This window comes from Triticum dicoccoides, chromosome 6B (assembly GCF_002162155.2).
Source record: "Triticum dicoccoides isolate Atlit2015 ecotype Zavitan chromosome 6B, WEW_v2.0, whole genome shotgun sequence".
In the NCBI taxonomy this organism is placed as follows: Eukaryota; Viridiplantae; Streptophyta; class Magnoliopsida; order Poales; family Poaceae; genus Triticum; species Triticum dicoccoides.
The window spans coordinates 298,947,976-298,973,809 of record NC_041391.1 but is presented as its reverse complement, the minus strand read 5'-3'; the positions used below and the strand labels follow the sequence as shown (position 1 = coordinate 298,973,809).

The following is a 25,834-nucleotide window of genomic DNA, read 5'->3' as shown; positions in this document are numbered from 1 at the left end:
CTGTCGTGGTCGTGCCCCTCCCCCTATGCCCATGGTATCTCCAGAGCGTAATGATGTATGTGAAGGACCAGTCTTGCAATCTTGCGAGGGTTGGGGTTGGGGCCGCATTGCTACGCGTGCTCGGAACGTGCCAGGTGGTCTTGTTGTAGGTTACTCCGGCCGCGTTTAGCCGTGTCCAGTCGCTTAACGGCCGGACTCGAGAATTGCCTTAAGAGGCTGCATTGTACTTCTGCCGCGAGAGCCGCTGTATGTTCCTCCATTCGAAGGGAGCGTTCAGTGTTTCCATTGACCGTGATGACTCCTCGAGGGCCTGGCATCTTGAGCTTGAGGTATGCGTAGTGCGGCACCGCGTTGAACTTTGCAAACGCGGTCCGTCCGAGCAGAGCATGATAGCCGTTGCGGAACGGAACTATGTCGAAGATTAACTCCTCGCTTCGGAAGTTATCCGGGGATCCGAAGACCACTTCCAGTGTAACTGAGCCTGTACAATTGGCCTCTACACCTGGTATGACGCCTTTGAAGGTCGTCTTTGTGGGTTTAATCCTTGAGGGGTCTATGCCCATCTTGCGCACTGTGTCCTGATCAAGTACGTTCAGGCTGCTGCCGCCGTCCATTAGGACTCTAGTGAGGTGAAATCCATCGATGATTGGGTCTAAAACCAATGCGGCGAATCCGCCGTGGCGGATGCTGGTGGGGTCGTCCCTTCGATCGAAAGTGATCGGGCAGGAGGACCATGGGTTGAACTTCGGGGTGACTGGCTCCATCGCGTATACGTCCCTGAGTGCACGCTTCCGCTCCCTCTTGGGTATGTGGGTTGCGTATATCATGTTCACCATCCACACTTGTGGGGGGAAACCCTTCTGTCCTCTATTGTTCGGCGGTCGGGTCTCTTCTTCATCATCGCTATGCAACCCCTTGCCATTGTTTTCGGCAATTAGCTTGCCTGCCTGCTTGAATACCCAACAGTCCCTGTTGGTGTGGTTGGCTGGCTTTTCGGTGGTGCCGTGTATTTGGCACGAGCGATCGAGTATTCGGTCCAAATTGGACGGACCCGGAGTAGTTCTTTTGAATGGCTTTTTCCGCTGACCGGGTTTGGAGCCTCTGAATCTGGCGTTGACTGTCGTATCCTCATTATTGTCGTCGTTAATGCGGCGTTTGTTCTTGTTGCGACGCGACCTGCCATTGCGGTCCTTGGTATCTGGACTGCCAGAATTTTTGCTGAGGTTGTTGCTGCGGGCTAGCCAGCTGTCCTCTCCCGCGCAGAAGCGGGTCATGAGTGATGTGAGGGCTGCCATGGATTTCGGCTTTTCCTGTCCCAGGTGCCTGGCAAGCCACTCGTCACGGATGTTATGTTTGAAGGCCGCGAGGGCCTCCGCATCCGGACAGTCGACGATTTGATTTTTCTTAGTTAAGAACCGTCCAGAATTGTCTGGCCGATTCGTCTGGCTGCTGAATTATGTGGCTTAGGTCGTCAGCGTTTGGTGGTTGCACATACGTGCCCTGGAAGTTATCAAGGAATGTGGCTTCCAGGTCCTCCCAATGCCGAGCTGGTCCTTTAAGCTTGAGTGGGAGGTATTTGATGGCGTGAAGATCGTCACCACGGGCCATGTGGATATGAAGGAGATAGTCTTTGATCCAAACCGCGGGGTCTGTTGTGCCATCATAGGATTCAATATTCACGGGTTTAAACCCTTCGGGGATTTGATGATCCATTACTTCATCTGTGAAGCATGGTGGGTGTGCGGCGCCTCTGTATTGGGCTATATCACGACGGAGCTCCAACGAGCTTTGTCTACTGTGTTCGGCCTGGCCAGACTTACTGTGTCCGGCGTGACGGTTGTCGTCACGTATCATGGGGCGCCCACGCGATCCGTAGATCGATCTTGATTGTCTTGCCTTATCCTCCAATATATCTCGCAAGTCCGGAGCGTTCCCCTGTGGCCTTGTGCTTTTCGAGCGATGCCGGTTTACGGTTCTAGTGGAGGGCCTAGAGGCCTCTCTGTCGTGGCCATGAGGTGGCCGGTCAGCCGCATTGTGCTCTGGTGATGCAGGTTTATATGCCTCCTCCTCTAATCGGGGGAGCAACTTGCGTTAGGGGTAGCTTTTGGAGGGGCGTTCGAGCTCATGCTCTTCGGCCGCAAGGACTTCAGTCCATCTGTCGGCTAGCAGATCTTGATCAGCTCTAAGCTGTTGCTGCTTTTTCTTGAGGCTGTTTGCCGTGGCCATAAGCCTGCGTTTAAAACGCTCTTGTTCGACGGGATCCTCAGGCACGACAAATTTGTCATCGTCGAGGCTTGCCTCGTCTCCGGAGGGAGGCATGTAATTATCATCCTCTACCTCTTCGTCCGCCGCTCTCTCATGAGGGCTGGCTTCTCCGTCCTCCTGCGATGAATCTTGCTGGAGGGGGTTTTCTTTGGCACTGTCTGGGGTATTATTATCTCCGGCGTTGGAATCTCCATTCTTGCTGTGGCGGGATTTAGAGCGGCGCCGCTGACGCCGGCGCTTGGGCTGTTTCTTGGAGGGGTCTTCCTCCGTTGTTCCCTCGCCATTCCCATCCTTTGGGATATCCACCATGTATATGTCATATGACGAGGTGGCTTTCCAGTGCCCAGTAGGCGCTGGTTCTTGGTCGTCTCCGGCATCGTCGTCCATACCATCAATGTCTTCGGAGTCGAAGTCTAGCATGTCGGTTAAATCGTCGACAGTGGCTACTAAGTGGGTGGTGGGTGGTCCTTGAATTTCTTCGTCGTCCGCATCCCAACCGTCCTGACCGCAGTCCGGCCAGGGATTTCCTGATAACGAGAGATACTTTAGCAAACTCAGGATGTCGCTGAAAGGTGAGTGCTGAAAGATGTCCGCAGCGGTGAACTCCATGATCGGCTCCCAATCAGATTCGATTGGAGGGGGCGCAGGAGGTCCGGAGTCTGGCAAGGAGTCCGGTACCTTGGAGTCACGAGCTTCACAAGGGACAAGGTCAGTATTTGGCTCTATCGCCGTAGAGGTTGCAGCCCCCGAGGCGGTGTCTAACCACCCGTCCTCGATCTGCACAGCCGGCTCCGAATCGAGGGTCGGAGTGGACTTGTGTGCGGCCTCCAGGGAACTGTCCGGCAGCAGAGCTAAATCATGCCCATCGTGACAGTGCGGCACGCTCGGCTGTGACTCGAATCCATTGAAGATCAAGTCTCCGCGGATGTCAGTCGTGAAGTTCAGACTTCCAAATCTGACCTGACGGCTAGGGGCGTAGCTTTCGATCTGCTCCAGATGGCCAAACGAATTGACCCGCAGTGCAAAGCCGCCGAATACGAAGATCTGTCCGGGGAGAAAAGTCTCACCCTGGACCGCGTCGTTGTTGATGATCGAAGGAGACATCGAGCCTATCGGTGACGACACAGAGGAACTCTCAATGAAAGCACCAATGTCGGTGTCAAAACCGGCGGATCTCGGGTAGGGGGGTCCCGAATTGTGCGTCTAGGCGGATGGTAACACGAGACAAGGGACACGATGTTTTACCCAGGATCGGGCCCTCTTGATGGAGGTAAAACCCTACGTCCTGCTTGATTGATATTGATGATGTGGGTATTACAAGAGTAGATCTACCACGAGATCAAGGAGGCTAAACCCTAGAAGCTAGCCTATGGTATGATTGTTGTTATGTCCTACGGACTAAAACCATCCGGTTTATATAGACACCGGAGAGGGCTAGGGTTACACAGAGTCGGTTACAATGGTAGGAGATCTACATATCCGTATCGCCAAGCTTGCCTTCCACGCCAAGGAAAGTCCCATCCGGACACAGGACGAAGTCTTCAATCTTGTATCTTCATAGTCTTGGAGTCCGGCCGATGATGATAGTTCGGCTATCCGGACACCCCCTAGTCCAGGACTCCCTCACTCCCCCTCTACCTTCTTGTAATGGATTGAGTTTTCCCTTTGAAGTTATCTTATCGGATTGAGTCTTTAAGGATTTGAGAACACTTGATGTATGTCTTGCGTGGGATACCCGTGGTGACAATGGGGTTTTCTATTGATTCACTTGATGTATGTTTTGGTGATCAACTTGCGGGTTCCGTGACGTTGGGAATCTATGCATAGGGGTTGGCACACGTTTTCGTCTTGACTCTCCGGTAGAAACTTTGTGGCACTCTTTGAAGTTCTTTGTGTTGGTTTGAATAGATGAATCTGAGATTGTGTGATGCATATCGTATAATCAAACCTACGGATACTTGTGGTGACATTGGAGTATCTAGGTGACATTAGGGTTTTGGTTGATGTGTGTCTTAAGGTGTTATTTTAGTACGAACTCTAGGGCTGTCTGTGACACTTATAGGAATAGCCCAATAGATCGATCAGAAAGAATAACTTTGAGGTGGTTTTGTACCCTACAATAATCTCTTTGTTTGTTCTTCGCTATTAGTGACTTTGGAGTGACTCTTTGTTGCACGTTGAGGGATTGTTATATGATCTAATTATGTTATCATTGTTGAGAGAACTTGCACTAGTGAAAGTATGAACCCTAGGCCTTGTTTTGAAGCATTGCAATACCGTTTTCGCTCACTTTTGTTACTTGCTACCTTGCTGTTTTTAAAATTTCAGATTATAAAAACCTATATCTACCATCTGCAAACATCTGCACTTCGAGGCCCGACAACGTCTGCAAGAAGAAGGTTGCATAGTAGACATCAAGCTCTTTTCTGGCGCCGTTGCCGGGGAGGTGAGTGCTTGAAGGTATATCTTTAGATCTTGCAATTGAATCTTTTAGTTTCTTGTTTTATCACTAGTTTAGTCTATAAAAGAAAACTACAAAGAAATGGAATTGAGGTTGCCTCATATGCTTCATATTTTTAATGTCTTTCGTGAAAATAAGGATTCTGATAATTGTGCCAAAGTGTTAGAAGAAGAAGTCAATAAAATGTTTGGCATAAAATATTTGAATGATGAGCATGATTGCAATGTTGTTAGTATGAATTTTTTGAACATCCATGATGCTAATGATATGCAAAGCTACAAGCTTGGGGATGCTATGTTTGATGAATATGATCTTTTTCCCCCAAGTTTTGATGAGAAAATTTATTATGATGAAATCATGCCTCCTATTTATGATGACTATATTGATCAAAGTGGGTTTGGAAGAGTGTCAACTCTAGGTAATGATCCCACTATTTTGGAGGGTGTTGAATCTTTTCACAATATCGATAAAAGTGGATTTGGAGAGGTCGTGACTTTATATAGTGATGAATCCACTATTTTGGAAGAGGTTCCAATTGATTATGAGAACAAAGTTCCTATCTATGATGATTATTGTGATGACATGTATGCTATAAAGAATAATTATAACCGTGAAACTTGTCATCGTGATTTTAATTTTCAATTGGATTATGCCTCACATGATAGTTATTTTGTTGAGTTTGCTCCCACTACTATTCATAAGAATAAATTTTGCTTATGTGGAGAGTAGTAAAATTTATATGCTTGTGGCTCATGAAAAGAATGCTTTATGTGATGGTTATATTGTTGAATTCATTCATGATGCTACTGAAAGTTATTATGAGGGAGGAATATATGCTTGTAGGAATTGCAATAATATCAAGTTTCCTCTCTATGTATTGAAAGTTTTGAAGTTATGCTTGTTTTGCTTTCCTATGCTAGTTGATTCTTGTTCCCATAAGTTGCTTGATCACAAAATCCCTATGCATAGGAAGTGGGTTAGACTTAAATGTGCTTGTCATATTCTTCATGATGCTCCCATCACAACTCTTGGTGCCTAATCCTCAACAATGCATGTTTAACTGCCCAATTTATGTGTTGCGCCAATATTGAAACCTCTGACTTTCTCCTAAGTGTTTAACCAAGCATAGAACAGATGGGTGTATATAACTTAGAAGAAAAATGTGGCATGGGCTACTTTCTGGAAACAAAGACATGCAATAAGGAATATAGAATAAATAATAATAGAGGTGGATATAGAGGCAATATTGCTATTGATCATCTCAAAACTTCTCCACGTCGATGTCAAAATCGGAAGCAGCACCGTGCGATGACACCTGGAATTGTTACCATAACGCCCTATCCACGTTGTGGCCCTCCAGTGCCTCGAAATGGCGGCCAACGTCCAACACGCTCTTTGGGAGATCCGTGAAGGCCTCTGCGGATCACCATAGCTGTGTGATCTTGATGAACCCCTTGCTGCCAAAAACACAGTGAACTAAAAACGGCTTACCCGCGGCGATATGCTCCACTTGGTGGAGCACTTTACGGTCAGCCCAGGCCTGGGTCTGGATCTCGGCGTGCGCTAGGTGTATCTTCTTGACCTCCTCGCTCACCTTTTCCTCCTTGTCCTGAAGGGCGTCGTGCTCCTGGTACACACCCTTCAGGGTCTCCTCCACCTCTATGACCCATGCCTGGTCTTTACCCCTAGCCACCTTTTTGGCGGCTAGGCCCTTCTTAGCCTTGGTGGCCATAGCCTTCTCCTGCTTGGCCTCCTGCCGAGCTTTCCCAAGCTTGGCCTTGAGCCCCTAAAGCTCAGCCATAGCAACTATCATTTAAACATCTCGGCATTACCTTTATAATTCAAATCTTCTTTTACTCAAAATAAATTTGACAACATCTCGGATTTATAGCTTACCTTGAGACAACTCGATCTACTTGTTCATCGGATCAAGGTCCTTCTTAGACCTTTGGAGCTTCCGGTTCATCTCCGCAATCTCCTTGGAGGCTGAGTTAGGAGACGAGGTCGAGACTTGCAAACAAGCAATCCTAACTTAGCTCCCGTTCCCGATATTAATCCTCTGGACAAACCTTTTTTAAGGCCTGCCAGATTCTTTGAGGCTACTTATTAATCTCCTTATCAGGCTCTGCTTCAACCCCAAAGCCAGTTTCTTAAAACTAGACTTGGGCTCGGGGGCTACTCATTGGACGTGCTTTACAAATGCTACACTATGACATAAGCAAAAATATCTTCAGCCAAAAAGCTCAAGTTCACAAAAAATTCTAAGCACGGAGGTCGCCTTTAACATAAAATATAAAGGAGTGTACCTCGAAGCTCTTGACGGGGCCCTTGTAGACCTCGTGCATCCCGACCTCCGTGGACCGGAAGCCCTGTAGCACCGCGCCGATCAATGTGTGGTGCTCCCCATGGAGGAGCCCGTTAAGGCTACCTCCATCTCCTCGGACCATCCCACGGAAACCCGCCCTAGGGCGGGAGGTGGGGTGGTAGAACCTCTTAACCCAACACCGAGATGTTGGGAAGAAAGGCCTCCAACTGTGGCATTGGTGCCGGAGTTGGCCTCGGCTGGGCCGATGTTCAGTCCAGCCCCTCCTTGGCAACCTCGAGGGTCTCATCCCTGTTTGGGCAAGGTTTCGACCTCGGTCATGGCAACCAATGCCACGGCCCTCGTGATGTTAACTAGGGGGCGGACGGGATGTTGCTTCCCTCAGCCCCTCGAGAGCCAAAGGGGAAGTGGCAGGCTCGGGCGTCCCCCTGGCTGTCGGTAGCCCGCTTGAGGTACCGCCACTGAGGTGTACCTTCGATGGACTGAAGAAAACAACCCTTATAATTTTCGCTAGATGAACAAGCTTTCAAATAACAAATATGGTTACTATGACATACCTCCGCGGTGCCGATTTCTCCCTCCCCAACTCGAGGAGGTCATCGTCCGACTCGTCGGACAAGGTAGCCTTCTCCGGCAGAGCGGGTTTGGCGGAAGCCTTGCGCGGCCTCTTCTGTCCCTTCGACCGTGCTTCCACCTCGGTGTCCTCGGATGCCGCCCTCTTCCCCTTAAGGGAAGGGTATTCTTCCCCCGTATCCTCCTCCCCGTCGTCCTCATGAGTGGAGAAGGTATGGGTCTCTTCGGATCGGGTCACCGAGGTCTCCTGTATCGGAAGGCCTACCTTGCCCCTTGGAGGTTTTGACCCCTTGGGGATCACCACGTGCAGCTCCTAGACTAAGAGGGCCATGAGCAGGGGGTTTCTCTCCCCCTCGGGCAGTAGTGCCGGGCACAACATTTTTTGCGCCTTAAGGATCTACTTCTGCAATTATGGGATGCATTGGTTAGCCGGAGTCTCTAAGATTCAAAAGGAAATGCGAACTATAAGGTTCTGTGTCAAAATATTACCTCGGGGGTGTCGTGGCTGGCTTCAAAGCCGAGGGCTCTCCCTTCAAGGGGAAATCATTCTCGGACGGCTTGAATAGCAGGATCCACATTCCGACCAAGGTGGAGCGGAAGAAGTGGTAGATGGGCACCGCGTCCAGAGGCTTATACGCCCACATCGAGGTGGCCTGAGATTGGAGCGGGAGGACACGATGGTGGAGCATGACGTTTACCACATCTACCATCTGGAGGATTTTTTGACCAGTCCACCACTGTATCTTTTGGGACAACGCCTCCACCTCCCTTGGATTCCCCCAGGCAATGCCCTTATTCTTCCAGGACATAAGCTTCTTCGAGGCCCTGCCAAAAACGCCGAAACCTCGGCCTGGCCCGCAGTAAGCGACTCGGTGACATAAAACCACTCATGTTGCCACTCTTTCATGGTCTCCATGAAAGTGCCTAACCAGTCGACCTTCTGGTTCTTGTTGATCATCGCACCTCCGCACTCCGCAAGCTCGGAGCCGCTGGACTTCGGCTTGACACCAAATATCTTCAGCCACAGGCTGAAGTGCTGCTCGATGTGGAGGAAGGCCTCGCAGACCGTAATGAAGCAGGAGAGATGGAGGATAGAGTTTGGGGCTAGATGGTGGAAATCCAGCCCGTAGACGTAGGATCGAAAGTATGTCTAGAGGGGGTGATTAGACTACTTGACCAAATAAAACCTAACGTTTTCCCAATTTTAGTTATAGGCATATTTTAGCAATTATGACAAGTTAAGCAAAACCCTACACATGCAATTCTAAGAGTATATCAGTGCAAAATAAAACATTGCACATGTAAGTAAAGGAGGGGTTTGGAGAAGGCAAACACAATGGGGACATGGTGATTTTTGGCGTGGTTCCGATGGGTGGTGCTATCATACGTCCACGTTGATGGAGACTTCAACCCACAAACGGTAACGGCTGTGCGAGTCCACGAAGGGCTCCACCCACGAAGGGTCCACGAAGAAGCAACCTTGTCTATCCCACCATGGCCATCGTCCACGAAGGACTTGCCTCACTCGGGTATATCTTCACGAAGTAGGCGATCTCCTTGCCCTTACAAACTTCTTGGTTCAACTCCACATCATGTCGGAGGCTCCCAAGTGACACCTAACCAATCTAGGTGACACCACTCTCCAAAAGGTAATAGACGGTGTGATGATGATGAACTCCTTACTCTTGGGCTTCAAATGATAGTCTCCCCAACACCCAACTCTCTCACACAGATTTGGATATGGTGGAAGAAGGATTTGAGTGTAAAGCAACTTGGAGAAAGCTAGAAATCAAGATTCAAATGGTACGAATGGAATCTCTTGATCTCAACACATGATTAGGTGGTTCTCTCTCAAAAAATGAGTAGTGGAAGTGTAGGCACATTCTGATGGCTCTCTCAGTGAGTAAGAGGGGTGGGGGTATATATAGCCTCCACACAAAATCCAACCGTTACACACTTTTGACTCAACTCGGTGGCACCGACTAGAAATCTCGGTGGCATTGACGTGTGTAAAAGATATGAAGGTTGGAGGTCTCAGTGGGACCGACTGGAAACAACTCGAATGGACCGATGTGCAATGGTTAGGGCAAACCTCATTTTGGTGGCACCGATTGCATCAACTCGGTAGGACCAAAGTGAAGCAATAAGTTAACAGAAAGTTGGCAAGCCATCTTCGTGGCACATCGCAAAACTCGGTATGACCGAAATAATTGCAACAGCTTCCAGAGAGTTGGCAAGGCCATCTCGGTGAGACCGAGATCCATATCGGTGGATCTGATTTGTTAGGGTTTGGTTGTGGCACTGTCTAGATGAACTCGGTGGGTCTAGATAAGGAAGTTTTGGTGGGACTGAGTTTGAATGCTGGGTTTTGGACAGATTTGGATAGATAAAGTGGTTGAGGTTTGGAGCAATATCACTAAGCACTTGAGCAAATAGGTCATAATCGAAACCTCATCCCCTTTTAATAGTCTTGAGCTTTTGCCAATCCATGTCCTTAGCATTTTGAGGGGTCCACAATCACTAGTACTTGCCATGCCAATCATTGAACATCCTGAAATCTTTAACTTGAATGGATATTAGATCAATGAGATATACATTGTTATGAATTACCAAAACCACCCGGGGATTAGTTGCACTTTTAGTAGAAGAACATGATCTCGCGCATGAAGGGGTGCAATGGGAACACCTGGTCTCTGATGAGGTGGGGGACGAAGACCACCCTCTCCCCTGGATTGGGAGCGGGCACCCGCTGGTTTGGGTTTGGTGCTTGGGTGTTAACCTCGATGGGGATGTACCCCGCACTGCGCAGCTCCAAGACGGTACCCTCTGTGATGGAGGAACCAGCCCAGTGCCCCTTGAGGTTGGCGTCTGCCATTGCTGGTGACGGAGATTAGGATGTGCTATGCAAGATGGGGTTGGGATTGGATCTGATCGCTGAAGTTCAAGAGGCGGCAGACAAGGAGGAATGAGAAAGTGCTTTATTCGTCGCTATCTCGTTACTCTTATATGGGTTGATAAAAGGCCAAGAGTCCCTCTGACGCGCCGTTGAAATCACTCCCCGCAAAAGATGTCGTTATGCATATGGGCAGAAACAAAATCTTAATGATATCCCTAAAAAAACGAGCACGGTCTCCATTTCGATGGGATGTGCCAATAAGAGGATTGCCTCGGGCCGCGATTCGGGTGGGCAGTAACTGTCCATCCAGTCATGGGTGGTGCCACTTTGATAAAGTTGTCAGGCTAGAAAGCATTGTTCACACCTACGCGGCAGGCCTTCTTGGTTAAGTAACCTCGCATCTTTGGACGCTAAGTGAGTTCTGCTAGGTCACGATCAAGGGACGTCACTCCTTTGAGGGGTGGTCCATGGTGACCTTTAGAGGAAAGGTATCTCGAATCGCCAAAGAAGGGGAACTCGTCTGTCGAGCCAAGGACTTCAAATCCAAAGTTGTCTACATCAAGGAAGTCGTCCTCGGCATAGAAGACTAGTTCGGGGGCTATTGACGGCGTCCTAGACTTAGGGGTGTCAACCAAGTTGGCCCGTAGTCCTCGGGTTGGGCATGTTGGCATCATTCTCTATCGGATGGACTCCGGAAGCTACACACCTAGACGTAATCAAGACTACATATGTCGAAGAGTTGACGTATACTCCAAGCCATCTCCTACCGCCTCCATGCGCTCCCCCAGATACCGACCATGTAACCCTAGATGCCCTACTTGGCGTGTATATAAGCCAAAGGGTCTAGCCCGTAGAGGGGACCGAAACACAATTACATTCTCCTAACCCTAGGGTTAGAACACGACTTACGATCTCGAGGTAGATCAAGCTTGTACTCGATACATCACTATCAATATAAACAAGAGCAGGACGTAGGGTTTACCTCCATCAAGAGGGCCCGAAACTGGATAAACATCATCTCCCTTGTTCATGTTACCACCGATCCGAGATCCACAGCTCGGGACCCCCTACCCCGAGGTCTGCCGATTTTGAAACCGACACCCGGCAAGTCCAGCCTGACAATTACGTGGACACAAAAATGGATTCGCTATCCCATAAATAAGACCAACAAAATGTAGCATCTTCATGGGAAAGTACGCCCATTTATATTTTTGGGGTTTCGTACAAAGAAAATCCTAGGAAGTACCTAAAAGAAAGTTAACCTAGAGCTAACACTGTGTGTTAGTTGGAAAATCAAAAATACATACAAATCAGACAATAAATGCATAGCATACGGGGAAGAAACCACTACTAGATACTTGGCATAGCATATCCAGCCAAATACCAACTCACGGAGCATATGCATTTGGTGAGTGATTTCGAAATATGCTCACATATTTTCTCCTTGCGATACGGATCATAGTGCCTTTGCTCATAGAACCAAACACACACACTTGTCGAAATGGTTTTGTCTCTTTGCTCCGTGCCATGAATTGGATCGGTGCTTGTGGACAACCACACATCAACCAACAATCCATCCTCCTTCATGTTGAATTTTCTCCCCTCTTCTTCTTTGGTTCTGCACCAAACGCCCAGAAGTCGTCTGGATCACCATCTGACTGGTCGTCGTCTGCCGTTGAGTGTGCTTGTGGGTGTTTGGTATCTAGGTATCCATCTGCTGGGTGTCCGGCTCCGGCCAGGAGTCCTCCATTTCCCGTCTTTGTGGCCGTTGTTGTCGTGAATCGTGTTCATCATTGCCTCCTCCTCATCCACTGTCGCGCCCGGTTGAGACATTCCAGCAAACAGAGACTGGGCACCGAAGGACGAGGGAGCCAACATCCACAGAAGGACAAGCGTTGACGACTGTGACTGAGGCTCCATGAAGGTGTGCTGGGCTTAGTAGTAGTATGGTGGATACAGTTACCCTAGGCAGAGCGGTGGCGGCTGCAGGAGCGGCCATTGCATGGCTGGCACCCGCCGGTTCACACGCTTTGGTGGAGGAGGTACTCGATGACCGGCCTCCACCAAAGCGTCCTCCCTCTTATTCTGTTTTGGCGGTGGGTGTCACGTGTTGCGGTGCTGGTCTTGCGGGCAACCACCACCAAAGGGCCCTCCGGCTCCGACGTGACAGTGAAAGGGAGAGTAGGAAAAGGGCGGCCTTTTGCATGGAGACAGTGGTGGAATTGTCCACATGTGTCGGCTCCACTTCACTTTTGGCTGGGTCCGAGGCGTCGAGCGTTTGATGCACGGCATTGAATGTCAAAAAGTGTCTAGACTGCGCTGTCCAAAAGTTTGCGAGCAGTTTGATGCACAGCGTTGGTGTTGCCTTTACAATACAGAACAGAAAGATCATGGTACCCACCAGTAGTTGTTATTGCCTGCAAATTGTGGTACTAACATCAGATTCATTCAGTAGAACATTCTTTGATATTATAGGTGACCTACACATTCAAACGCAAAGGTAACTTGCTATGTAATCTTGTCCAAAGTTCAATCCAAGTCTGACCTGCATTATTGTCCTGGCTTAAGGATTTTGTAACCTGTGTGCATAACGTTGCTCACTAGCAGCATGTGTGCACCAACACAATATAACATAGTTTTTTTAAGAGTACGCAAATTGCGTACCTTAACTTTATAGGAGAGAAGAACAAACATACAACGAAGTCTACCACTCACTGCGAACAACGAGCGTAGCAACACCAAAGACAACACACACACCACACACACACACACCCACAACTACGACCCCAAAGAGCCTACCCAAAACCGCGAACCTCGCCGTGTCTCGACCAACACCGATCATCTCCGAAGAACAGCAACTCCAGCTTACTTGGATAAAACCAGCGAAGACAGTACATAGCGCCTGAGAGGAGCGATCCGGGCAGTCGCGAACACCGGAGGAGTGCATCAAAGGGCCTCTCGTCTCATAGCACAATGCTCTCAACAGAGGAACGGCGTCAAATACACCGCCATCATGCCGGTTCTGCGAATCAAGGCTTTCGCCCCGGAGACAATTGCAGCCACCGGGCAACGAGGCAAATGGCAACACAAACGGCGACGCCTCCAGGAAGGGAAATGACATCCACGGATGCCATCGTCGCCGGTCCGACCAAAGACGAACAGGATTTTCATCCGTAGCGCTGCACATCTCCACGCCGCCAAGATCATGGCCAGCCCTGACCGATGCCTCGCACCGCCGACGTTGCAGCAACATGCCATCAAAGCCACACCAACGAGAACCACTCCAACCTCACTGTCGAGGGAGGATGCCTCAAGCCACCGCCTGCAGCACAAATGAAGAACCGCAGCATCTGCCGAGCGGTGCAAGGACCAGAACCACCACGACGGCCTTCGCCCGCACCAGGGGACTGCCACCAGATCCAGTCTGATCCGCACCTCGAACCACTCTCCGGCAACAGCTCCGTCGAGTCATCACCGCGCGCCTCACACGGCTGCAGCCGAGCGCCCGCTGCCCGCCAGGACCCTTCCTAGCAGGGCCTCGCGGCGCCGGCGCCACAGACGGTGCCGGTGCACCACCAACTCCCACCAGCCTGCTGCGCCCTACGCCAGGCTCCAGACGACCGTCGCCAGCACACACCCCACTGCGAGCCCCGCGCACCAACCACCAAGAGGAGCCAACAACCTCCCAACCCGCGCCAGATCCGGATCGTGGGATCCCGGAATCGCGCACAGAACATCGAAGCCAACCGCCGCCCGAGCACTGGCACCACCGTGGAGCCATCAGGTCACGCGCCGCCGACCCGTGCAGGCCCCGCCGCATGCCCGAGCGCCGGCGCCACCACGGCACCATCAGATCGGGAGGAGGGGTAGCCCGCGCCTCGCCGCCCCGCGCAGACCACGCCGCCGCCAGCGCCGCAGCGCCACCAAGCAGGGGAGCCACGCCGCCCAGATCCGCCGGCGGCCCGACGCACGCTGCCGCCGAGCCAAGCGCCGCTGCGAGGGCCGGCCGTCCCGCGCCGTCCAGGAGCCTCCCGAGAGGGGAAGAGCCCCGCCGCCACCGACGCACGCGCGGGCTTTGCCCAGCGCCGTCCCCTGGCGGCGGCGAGGAGGGAGGAGGCGAGAAAGGGGAGCGGCGGCAGCGAACTAGGGTTCCGCCCGGGCCGCTCGCGGGAGCGGCATGGGGCACAATATAACAATAGTAAACAACAGATGAACCAATAAAACATTTCAAACAACTATTTGCACCACATTCAATTCAGCTTCGAACCACCATGACATAATACCGGAGAACTCAACAAGTTTCAATCCCACAAGACGATTCCCACAATTCAACAAAATGCAGCTGTTGCGCAGCTCTCCAGGCCAACGATAGAAAAAAGAAGTCTAGATAGCCATCTGTGCACCATATCCAACTACACAATTGCTCACAAGAGGTCAGCGACGTTGGAGGGTAACTCCGCCATCTGAGTATTGCAGAACCTTTGGATGCCAGACAGAACACGCTCATCAGCACGAGCAGCAAAGCTGATAGCTACACCAATCCCTCCAGGATGTCCACTTCGTCGAACATTACGAAGGTATTGTACTGGTTGTGCTGGCAGATCATAGTTGATGACAACAGGGACCTGCAATGCATCAGCGCCATGAAGGTCGGTGGTGACGAGGACACGGGATGATCCCGACTGGAGATCCTGGACGGCAGCATCTCTGGAGTGCTGGTCCATACCACCATGGCTTGCCGAGACAGTGTACCCCCTGCCTCTGATCTTTTCGGTCAGTGGCTTGACCTTCCGACGTGCGTTGACAAAGATGATGTTTTGCGTGACGGCCATGGTGTCCAAAAGATCACATAATTTTTGAAACTTCGATTCTTCATTCTCAGCTTTAACATAGAACTGCTTAACACTAAAACCCTCAAGTTCTTCATCTTTCGGCACTATGACCTTCATAGGCTTATTCATGCACTTCCGGCAAAGTTCAAGAGCTTCATTGGACATGGCGGTAGAGAATACAGCAAACAGGATTTTGGCTGGGAGAAGCTGGATAATATCGTAGATCTGCAAGAAAGATGAATGGTCAGAAGTTACGAAAATAGATGCCACCATAGAACTGAACAAGATCTATTTTTATCGTTTCAAATTAAAAGAATAAGTAGTACGAGAGAAGTTCTCCAACCATTGTGATCACTATATAACTGAGCTGGTATGAGGATGCAAAACCAACCTGGTTCTTCAAACCTCCTGCGAGTATTTCATCAGCTTCATCCAAGACGAACATTCTGATGTTATCTGGACAAAGCGCTCGTCTTGTCAGCATGTTAAGAGCGCGGCCAGGAGTGGCGACAATAACCTGATTGCTGCTCGACGATATTTGCTTCTCCTCACGAATTTTTTTTTCGAAAAGGGGGGCTTCCCCGGCCTCTGCATCAGCATGATGCATACGGCCATCTTATTAAGCATAAAATAGTCCACAAAGTCTCCAAGTCTCAAGGTTGTCAACAAGAAAAGTAAGAAAAGGCTCACACAGAGCCCGAAGGCTAGATACACAAGCTAGCCAAAGCACTTATACATCACAGCCGTTTGGCTCCAAAATAGACAGGTAAACTAATTGCCTATCCTGTTACACGACCGCCATCCAAACCGGCTGAATATATCCCGAGCTACCATCTCCCATCGGATAGCAGCAGTAACCAAAAGCTCCCTGGCCTCCGTCGGAGTGAGTAGCGACCAGGAACGGATAAGAGCCGTTGCTCGGAAGATAACCTGCAAAACATGGATATTTGTTGACCTGTTAAAGACGAAGTCATTTCTGCAATTCCAAAGCGCCCACAAAAAAGCGCAAACCCCCAAGCGAATATGTTTTGCTAACCCGGGCTCTACCCTAGTTAGCCATGTCCCAAACAACATGTTAACCGACCTTGGTGGGGTAATATTGAAAGCGACTTGAATAGTCGTCCAAAGAATTCTAGCTAGTGGGCAGTCAAAGAAAAGATGTTTAATGGTTTCACCCTGATCACAGAAACTACACCTAGTAGGTCCTGTCCAATTACGCTTAATAAGATTATCCTTTGTTAAGATCACCTGTTTATGTAGAAACCACATAAACACCTTGATCTTTAAAGGAACTCTGACGTCCCACACATGCTTTGAAGTAGGAATCGAGCTGGAATTAATAACATCAACATACATTGATTTAACCGTGAATCCCCCCGACCTAGTGAGATTCCAGCGTAATTTATCAGGTTGTTGAGATAGTTGTACCTGCATCAGTCTCCTAACTAGATGCAGCCACTCTTCCCAACGATTGCCCACTAACGATCTTCTAAACTGGATATCCAGGGGTATCGAGGCGAAGACCGATGCAACCAAAGCATCGCGCCTTCGAGCTATACGATACAGAGACGGATACTGGATTGCTAGGGGAGCCTCTCCAAGCCAAGTATCCTCCCAGAATCTCGTGCTTGCACCATTACCAACTAAATGCTTTGATCTCTGAAAAAATGAAAGCTTCACTTTCATAAGCCCTTTCCAAAAGGGTGAATCAGTTGGTCTAACCGACACCTGAGCCAAAGTTTTGGTTTGGAGATACTTGTTACGCAGGATTTGAGCCCACATGGCGTCAGTTCCTGAGGATAACTTCCACAACCACTTACTAAGAAGGCACCGGTTCTTGACTTCGAGATTCTCAATCCCCATACCCCCTTGGTCTTTCGGTCTACAAATGATATCCCACTTCGCTAACCAATATTTTCTCTTAGGCTCCTCCCCCTGCCAAAAGAACCTCGATCGATAGAAGTCCAGTCGTTTCCTAACTCCAACTGGGACTTCAAAGAAGGACAAAAGGAACATGGGCATGCTCGTGAGCACCGAATTAATAAGAATTAAACGGCCTCCATACGACATGAGCTTGCCCTTCCAACAACTTAGCTTCTTCTCGAAACGATCCTCAATACACTTCCATTCATTATTCGTGAGCTTGCGGTGATGAATAGGAATTCCTAAGTAGGTAAAAGGCAGCTCACCCAAACCACATCCGAACAACTGCTTGTAATCCTCTTGTTCCTCTTTGGCTCTCCCAAAGCAGAACAACTCACTTTTGTGGAAGTTAATTTTGAGCCCACTTAGCTGCTCAAACAAACAAAGCAGCAGCTTCAGATTTCTAGCTTTTACCAAGTCATGCTCCATGAAGATGATAGTGTCATCAGCGTATTGCAGGATGGATATACCCCCATCCACTAAGTGTGGCACCAAGCCCCCTATTTTGCCAACTTCCTTGGCTCTCCCTAACAACACCGCCAACATATCGGCTACTATGTTGAACAGAATAGGGGACATCGGATCTCCCTGCCGCAGGCCCTTATGTGTCTGGAAGTAATGACCGACATCGTCATTCACTTTTATGCCAACACTACCCTTTTGCGTAAAAGTTTCAATCTGGCTCCTCCAGCCCTCGTGGAAACCTTTCATACGCAAAGCTTGTTGCAGAAAAGGCCATTTAACTTTGTCATACGCTTTCTCAAAATCTACTTTAAAGATGACTCCATCAAGTTTCTTAGAGTGAATTTCCTGGAGCGTTTCATGCAACACCACCACCCCTTCAAGGATGTTTCTGTCTGGCATGAAAGCTGTTTGGGATTGCTGCACCACAGAATGCGCAATCTGTGTGAGCCTATTAGTCCCAACCTTGGTAAAAATTTTGAAACTGACATTCAAGAGGCAGATAGGACGGAACTGCTCAATCCTGAGAGCGTCGGTCTTCTTTGGAAGCAACGTTATCATTCCAAAGTTCAAATGAAAAAGTTGAAGCCGTCCAGCAAAAAGGTCGTGGAACATGGGTAGCAGATCCCCTTTGATGATATGCCAACATCTTTTGTAAAACTCCGCCGGGAACCCATCCAGCCCGGGAGCCTTATTGTTCTCCATCTGAGAGATGGCATCGAAAACCTCCTTTTCCGTAAACGGCGCAACTAGCATGTCATTATCAGCAGCAGTTAATTGAGGCACATCCTCAGTCCTGGACTCATCGAGGGACACAGCGCTATCCTCCGGCGGTCCAAATAACTGCTTGTAGTATTCGGTGATGTATAGCTTAAGATTATCGTGACCAACAATTGTGCCTTCATCTTGCTCGAGCTGAAATATTTTTTTCTTTCTGTGTTTGCCATTCGCAATCAGATGAAAGAATTGAGTGTTCGCATCCCCTTGGATTACTTTGCGAACCTTTGCTCTGAGCGCCCACTTCAGCTCTTCTTCGCGGAGAAGTTCCTTCAACCTCTTTTCCGCATCAATCTTACAGCACATATCCGCAGATTGAAGAACCGCTGATTCAGCTTTAACATCTAGGTATTGAATAATCTCCAGGAGTCTGTCTTTCTCAACCTTATAAACTCCACTTAGATGTTTAGCCCAACCTCGAAGAAAGCACCTCAAATGCCTAATCTTATTCTGCCATCTCTCGACAGGCGATCTACCCCTAGACTCTCTAGCCCACTCTCTGGCAACAATATCCAAGAAACCTTCTCTTTCAAACCATGACGTTTCAAAGGAGAAAGTATTCTTGTTTCCCACATGCCTTGGCTCCCCTGAGTCAACAAATAGCGGTGTGTGGTCCGAAATTCCGCGCGTTAGAGCCTGCACCGTGACCAGAGGGAACTTCTGCTCCCATTCGGCACTTGCAAGAACCCGATCCAACTTCTCATATGTCGGGTTTGGTAAAGAGTTAGCCCAGGTAAATTGTCTACCAGAGAGTTCGATTTCTCTCAAATCCAGACTCTCAATGATGGTATTAAACATAAAGGACCATCGCCCATCAAAATTATCGTTATTCTTTTCATCCCGCCTCCTAATAATGTTGAAGTCCCCCCCAACCAGGATAGGGAGTTGTTCGGACCCACAAATTCGAACCAGGTCAGCCAAAAATTCAGGTTTAAGCTCAGGTTGTGCAGCCCCATAGACCGCCACCAACACCCAGTTAAACCCATCTATTTTGGACCTGACTCTGAATTTCACTGCAAAGTCACCCATAACAACACTCCGGACTTCAAGGGAATCACATCTCACACCCAGCAAGATGCCCCCAGACCTCCCTCTTGGAGGAAGACAATGCCAATCGAATTCCACCCCTCCCGACAACGTGTTAAGAAACTGAGGTGCAAAATTATCCCTACCAGTTTCAGAGAGAGCAATGAAATCTAAACGGTGCTCTAAAGATGCCTCCGCTAGAAACCTACGTTTAGCCAAGTCCTTAAGACCTCTGCTATTCCAGAATATTCCTTTCATAGGTCATCATGGAATTTTTTGGCCTTACGAATTCTAGCACTCCTGCGTACCGCGGATGCAGGGTACACCTTCCGCTTCCACTTACGTTTAGGAATGTTATCACCTGTAGCCCGGTCCTCATAACCGTGCTCTGGTTGAACATGTGCTGCATCATCTACCTGGAGTTCATCCTCATCAGGCTCCGCAGACGGAGGAACAAGATCCGCGCAGAATTTATCAAGCACCCTAACACCCAAGGCCTCAATCTCCGCATCATTCAAAGGTTTTACAGCCGCTAGGTTTCTAATAGACTCCAAGGCCCGTTCCGCTTCCAAATCTAAAAGATCATTAACCGAGTTTTGAATTTCCAAATTATTATTCCCAAGAGACACCCCCACTTGGTTTGCATTATTAATAATCTCATCCTTAGAGAAATGCAGAATAGAATTTGAAACATTAACTGACATACCTGTTGTGCTCTCCACATCACGCAGCTTGGCCGCCCGCATAGCGCACCTCTGCTGCAAATCATCAACCTCCGGAAGGTCCTGGAGACGAGAGCTCGTCCGCCTCCCCTCGGAAGCAGGGTCTCGGATCCCTCCGAACGCGATCACCTCCTCCCGAGTAGCGGCTCCCGGAGTAGGTCTGGGAGAGGGGGACCGCGTAGGAGATGTGGAGATGCCTGACGGAGTTGGCACCAGGGCCTCCTGCCCTAGTCCGACCCCCCCAGCCGACGCCGTGGCAGCCGTGCGCTCCACCTGCAGGACCGCCGTCGGTACTAGAGGGTCAGGGGCCACCTGCCCCTGACGCCTGCCTAGCACCTCCGGCGACCCCACCACCAACGAGGCTCCCGCGAGACGGACCTCCAGGGCCTCCTGCCCCAAAGATATGTCGCCCCGGCTGGACACAGGTACCTGCGCCGCCTGCTGTGAAACAGAAGAATGAGAGGGAGTCGTGGCCACCTGCCCAGACGCCCCTCCCCTCCGCAAGGAAACCAAAGACCTAGATCGCCCTGGCGACTCCTGAGGCTCCACCTCTTGAACAACACGGGCACTGAAGCTGGCCGACTGCCGGGGTGACCGCCCAAAGTCCAAGACCGGTAGCGAATGCTCGAACGCATCGTCAGAGTCAACCCGATCACTCCACAGACGAGGAGGCGCCGACGACGGCAGAAAAGATCCAAACCGCAGTGAGTTATGAGGCAAAGACGAAGCCGGGGACTGCTCCATCCCGGCTCCGTTCTCCGGCTCCTGAGCAGCAGGCCCCGATCCATTGGGCTCCTGTGCTGCCTCATCCGCCTGCTCCCTGGGAGCACCTGTATCATCACCCCCATCGTGCATATCCACGTCAGTGCCAGCAGCAACCTCAGCAAACAACTCTGCATCCTCAAACTCAATATCAAGTGGAAACACCTCGCCTCTATAGGTCCAGTTGATGCCGTCTGGGACATACTCAATATCCAGAATGCTAACTCGCAGTCGAGCCACCCCCTGAGCTCTAGTGAACGCCATATCCACTTTCTCCGTCTTACCAACCATAATCCCCAAACTAGCCACCACACGCACATCAGAAAGAGCCTCAGACGGTGCCCCCGAGAAACGCAGCCACACCTGAGTAAGAGGCTTCCCCTTAGGCTCAACTTTCTTCCACTCGTGGAACTCCAAAATACCTTTGGTGCCTGGCACCTTACACATCCCAAAGCTCAACAAACGCTGCAAGTCCTCAATCGAAGGAAACTCCACTCTGAATACTCTATCCTCAACGGGTACGAGGTCCCACTGAAAATCACCCGGAGCCAACTCCTGAAGTCTCTGCACAATCTGAGCCTGGGAGACATCTCCCTGTGTCACCTTGACCAAACCAGAAGTAAGGCTCTGTGTATCAGCTGGGATCTCCCTCGCAGCCGCTGACTCGAAGAACATCAGCTCCGCACAGTACACACCATATACAGTAAGAGCTGGAATATGGTCCCTCGGCAAAGGACAATCCCCTGAAGCATGCGCAGGCTTACCACAGGATTCGCACAGCTGGGCCACACACTCCGCGATGAAGTGCCCCTTCTCTCCGCACCGGTAACAAAGCATTCTCTCTTTCTTCCGAGCGTACTTGGATGCCCTCTCAGAATCAGCCACTTGAACCACCTCAGCCTCCTTCGCAATCCCAGGAACCTCAGCAACCGCAAGTGCATTCACCACCTCCATCGCCTGGGGAGGTAGCTCCTGTGGTGTCTGATCAGTCTCCATCGCCGCCCCGTCAGAGTCAACATGTCTAGGAGGAGGCGGCCGGCGGAACCTTCCGCGGCCTCCACCACGACCACGGTATCCGCGATAACCTCCTCTGTGCCTGTTATCAGGTCCTGAGGCCCCCTCAACGAAGCCTCCAGCCGGCCCCAGGAACGGTCTCTCTGCAGACCCGTCACTCTGCCAAGCATAACCCCGACCTCCTCCCGCTGAAGATGAGCCCCGATGCTGGCCTACTCCATACGCATCAAACCCGTCATCACCCCACTTGCCTCGAGGTGCATCAGTCGGTCTCCCACTGGTATTACTCTGATTACTTTGAACCTGATTCTGCCCCGAACGATTCTGCGCCTGACGAACCGCAAGGTGTGGCGGGGGTGCACGCTGACCCCCGGCAGTTGCCGCCACCGGATCAGCAGCGACACCGGCAGCCACCGTGGCCCCCGGCGTCTCGGCCCTCAGAGCAGCCATCCCCTCCGCCGACGCGTTACGAGCCGGCACCACCGGCGGTGCAGGGCGAGGAGCTCCACGGCCAGTATTAACCATACCAGTCGTCATCGACCCAGGAGCCGGCGCCGCCGGCGGCGGAGGGCGAGGGCCTCCCCGGCCGACCCCAGCAGCATGAGATGGCACCGGGGGTCTATGCGCTGCCCGGCCAGCCGTCGTTGGCTGCGCCTCAGGAGCCCGAACTCCCGGAGCGCCCAGCTGCTGCCGCGGCTGGAGAGCGCCTCCACGACCTGCAGCACCCGGCGCAAGTGCCGGCGGCTGCTGTCCGGCCGGCGGTGCGCCCCGTCCCGACGCATGGGGCGGCGGCGGTCGAGCCCTTCCAGCCCCCCCCCCCCGCGGTACTCGCAGCAGGAGGGGGTCCCGCTCCACGTCCAGCCATTAGCAGCGGCGGGATCCTCCTCGCCCTGCCCGATCCACACTGCGGGAAACCACGACTCCCCTGGCGATGAACCCTAGCGGCACGTACCGACTGCGCTGGGACGATCGAAGGATCGGACGTGCATGGCAGAAAACACTCAACGGACCGGCCTTGAAAGACATAATGGGCCTCATACCCATTATTGTCCGGCCCATTGGCAACGAGGCCCGAAGGCTCCCGATCCAGCCCGGCCGCACCAAGCAGCTGAGCGAGCGCGGTCGCCCTCGTCGATCGAATCTCGGTCGCCGTGGCCTCCATGTCCGGCGCCGGCGGACGCACATTCCGGGACAACAACCTCCGTCCTTTCTTCCTCTTAACCGTAACCCACGCATCCGGTCGGATCAGATCAAACACAGTGAGCTTCGGCAAACACTGTGTGTTAGTTGGAAAATCAAAAATACATACAAATCAGACAATAAATGCATAGCGTACGGGGAAGAAACCACTACTAGATACTTGGCATAGCATATCCAGCCAAATACCAACTCACGGAGCATATGCATTTGGTGAGTGATTTCGAAATATGCTCACATATTTTCTCCTTGCGATACGGATCATAGTGCCTTTGCTCATAGAACCAAACACGCACACTTGTCGAAATGGTTTTGTCTCTTTGCTCCGTGCCATGAATTGGATCGGTGCTTGTGGACAACCACACATCAACCAACAATCCATCCTCCTTCATGTTGAATTTTCTCCCCTCTTCTTCTTTGGTTCTGCACCAAACGCCCAGAAGTCGTCTGGATCACCATCTGACTGGTCGTCGTCTGCCGTTGAGTGTGCTTGTGGGTGTTTGGTATCTAGGTATCCATCTGCTGGGTGTCCGGCTCCGGCCAGGAGTCCTCCATTTCCCGTCTTTGTGGCCGTTGTTGTCGTGAATCGTGTTCATCATTGCCTCCTCCTCATCCACTGTCGCGCCCGGTTGAGACATTCCAGCAAACAGAGACTGGGCACCGAAGGACGAGGGAGCCAACATCCACAGAAGGACAAGCGTTGACGACTGTGACTGAGGCTCCATGAAGGTGTGCTGGGCTTAGTAGTAGTATGGTGGATACAGTTACCCTAGGCAGAGCGGTGGCGGCTGCAGGAGCGGCCATTGCATGGCTGGCACCCGCCGGTTCACACGCTTTGGTGGAGGAGGTACTCGATGACCGGCCTCCACCAAAGCGTCCTCCCTCTTATTCTGTTTTGGCGGTGGGTGTCACGTGTTGCGGTGCTGGTCTCGCGGGCAACCACCACCAAAGGGCCCTCCGGCTCCGACGTGACAGTGAAAGGGAGAGTAGGAAAAGGGCGGCCTTTTGCATGGAGACAGTGGTGGAATTGTCCACATGTGTCGACTCCACTTCACTTTTGGCTGGGTCCGAGGCGTCGAGCGTTTGATGCACGGCATTGAATGTCAAAAAGTGTCTAGACTGCGCTGTCCAAAAGTTTGCGAGCAGTTTGATGCACAGCGTTGGTGTTGCCTTTACAATACAGAACAGAAAGATCATGGTACCCACCAGTAGTTGTTATTGCCTGCAAATTGTGGTACTAACATCAGATTCATTCAGTAGAACATTCTTTGATATTATAGGTGACCTACACATTCAAACGCAAAGGTAACTTGCTATGTAATCTTGTCCAAAGTTCAATCCAAGTCTGACCTGCATAATTGTCCTGGCTTAAGGATTTTGTAACCTGTGTGCATAACGTTGCTCACTAGCAGCATGTGTGCACCAACACAATATAACATAGTTTTTTTAAGAGTACGCAAATTGCGTACCTTAACTTTATAGGAGAGAAGAACAAACATACAACGAAGTCTACCACTCACTGCGAACAACGAGCGTAGCAACACCAAAGACAACACACACACCACACACACACACCCACAACTACGACCCCAAAGAGCCTACCCAAAACCGCGAACCTCGCCGTGTCTCGACCAACACCGATCATCTCCGAAGAACAGCAACTCCAGCTTACTTGGATAAAACCAGCGAAGACAGTACATAGCGCCTGAGAGGAGCGATCCGGGCAGTCGCGAACACCGGAGGAGTGCATCAAAGGGCCTCTCGTCTCATAGCACAATGCTCTCAACAGAGGAACGGCGTCAAATACACCGCCATCATGCCGGTTCTGCGAATCAAGGCTTTCGCCCCGGAGACAATTGCAGCCACCGGGCAACGAGGCAAATGGCAACACAAACGGCGACGCCTCCAGGAAGGGAAATGACATCCACGGATGCCATCGTCGCCGGTCCGACCAAAGACGAACAGGATTTTCATCCGTAGCGCTGCACATCTCCACGCCGCCAAGATCATGGCCAGCCCTGACCGATGCCTCGCACCGCCGACGTTGCAGCAACATGCCATCAAAGCCACACCAACGAGAACCACTCCAACCTCACTGTCGAGGGAGGACGCCTCAAGCCACCGCCTGCAGCACAAATGAAGAACCGCAGCATCTGCCGAGCGGTGCAAGGACCAGAACCACCACGACGGCCTTCGCCCGCACCAGGGGACTGCCACCAGATCCAGTCTGATCCGCACCTCGAACCACTCTCCGGCAACAGCTCCGTCGAGTCATCACCGCGCGCCTCACACGGCTGCAGCCGAGCGCCCGCTGCCCGCCAGGACCCTTCCTAGCAGGGCCTCGCGGCGCCGGCGCCACAGACGGTGCCGGTGCACCACCAACTCCCACCAGCCTGCTGCGCCCTACGCCAGGCTCCAGACGACCGTCGCCAGCACACACCCCACTGCGAGCCCCGCGCACCAACCACCAAGAGGAGCCAACAACCTCCCAACCCGCGCCAGATCCGGATCGTGGGATCCCGGAATCGCGCACAGAACATCGAAGCCAACCGCCGCCCGAGCACTGGCACCACCGTGGAGCCATCAGGTCACGCGCCGCCG

The 25,834-nt window shown here is 51.3% G+C and overlaps 1 protein-coding gene across 1 annotated transcript; it reads right to left on the bottom strand.

Annotated features, from left to right (window-relative positions):
- Positions 1–14,805: 14,805 nt before the first annotated feature.
- On the bottom strand, positions 14,806–15,900 carry LOC119324670 (putative eukaryotic initiation factor 4A-2). The gene is made up of 2 exons (XM_037598445.1): positions 15,742–15,900; positions 14,806–15,575 (listed from the first exon to the last, which is right to left on the bottom strand). Exons 1-2 carry the CDS (start codon positions 15,832–15,834, stop codon positions 14,943–14,945), a joined length of 726 nt encoding a protein of 241 aa, XP_037454342.1. The 5' UTR covers positions 15,835–15,900; the 3' UTR covers positions 14,806–14,942.
- Between the last annotated feature and the right edge of the window lie 9,934 nt (positions 15,901–25,834).

Bases quoted from the DNA above. Each gene is read 5' to 3' on its own strand.
- LOC119324670 (XM_037598445.1), bottom strand. From the start codon at position 15,834: ATGCTGACAAGACGAGCGCTTTGTCCAGATAACATCAGAATGTTCGTC. The intron at 15,576-15,741 runs GTTGGTTTTGCA...TCTTTCTTGCAG, and splicing joins CAGGAGGTTTGAAGAACCAG to ATCTACGATATTATCCAGCT.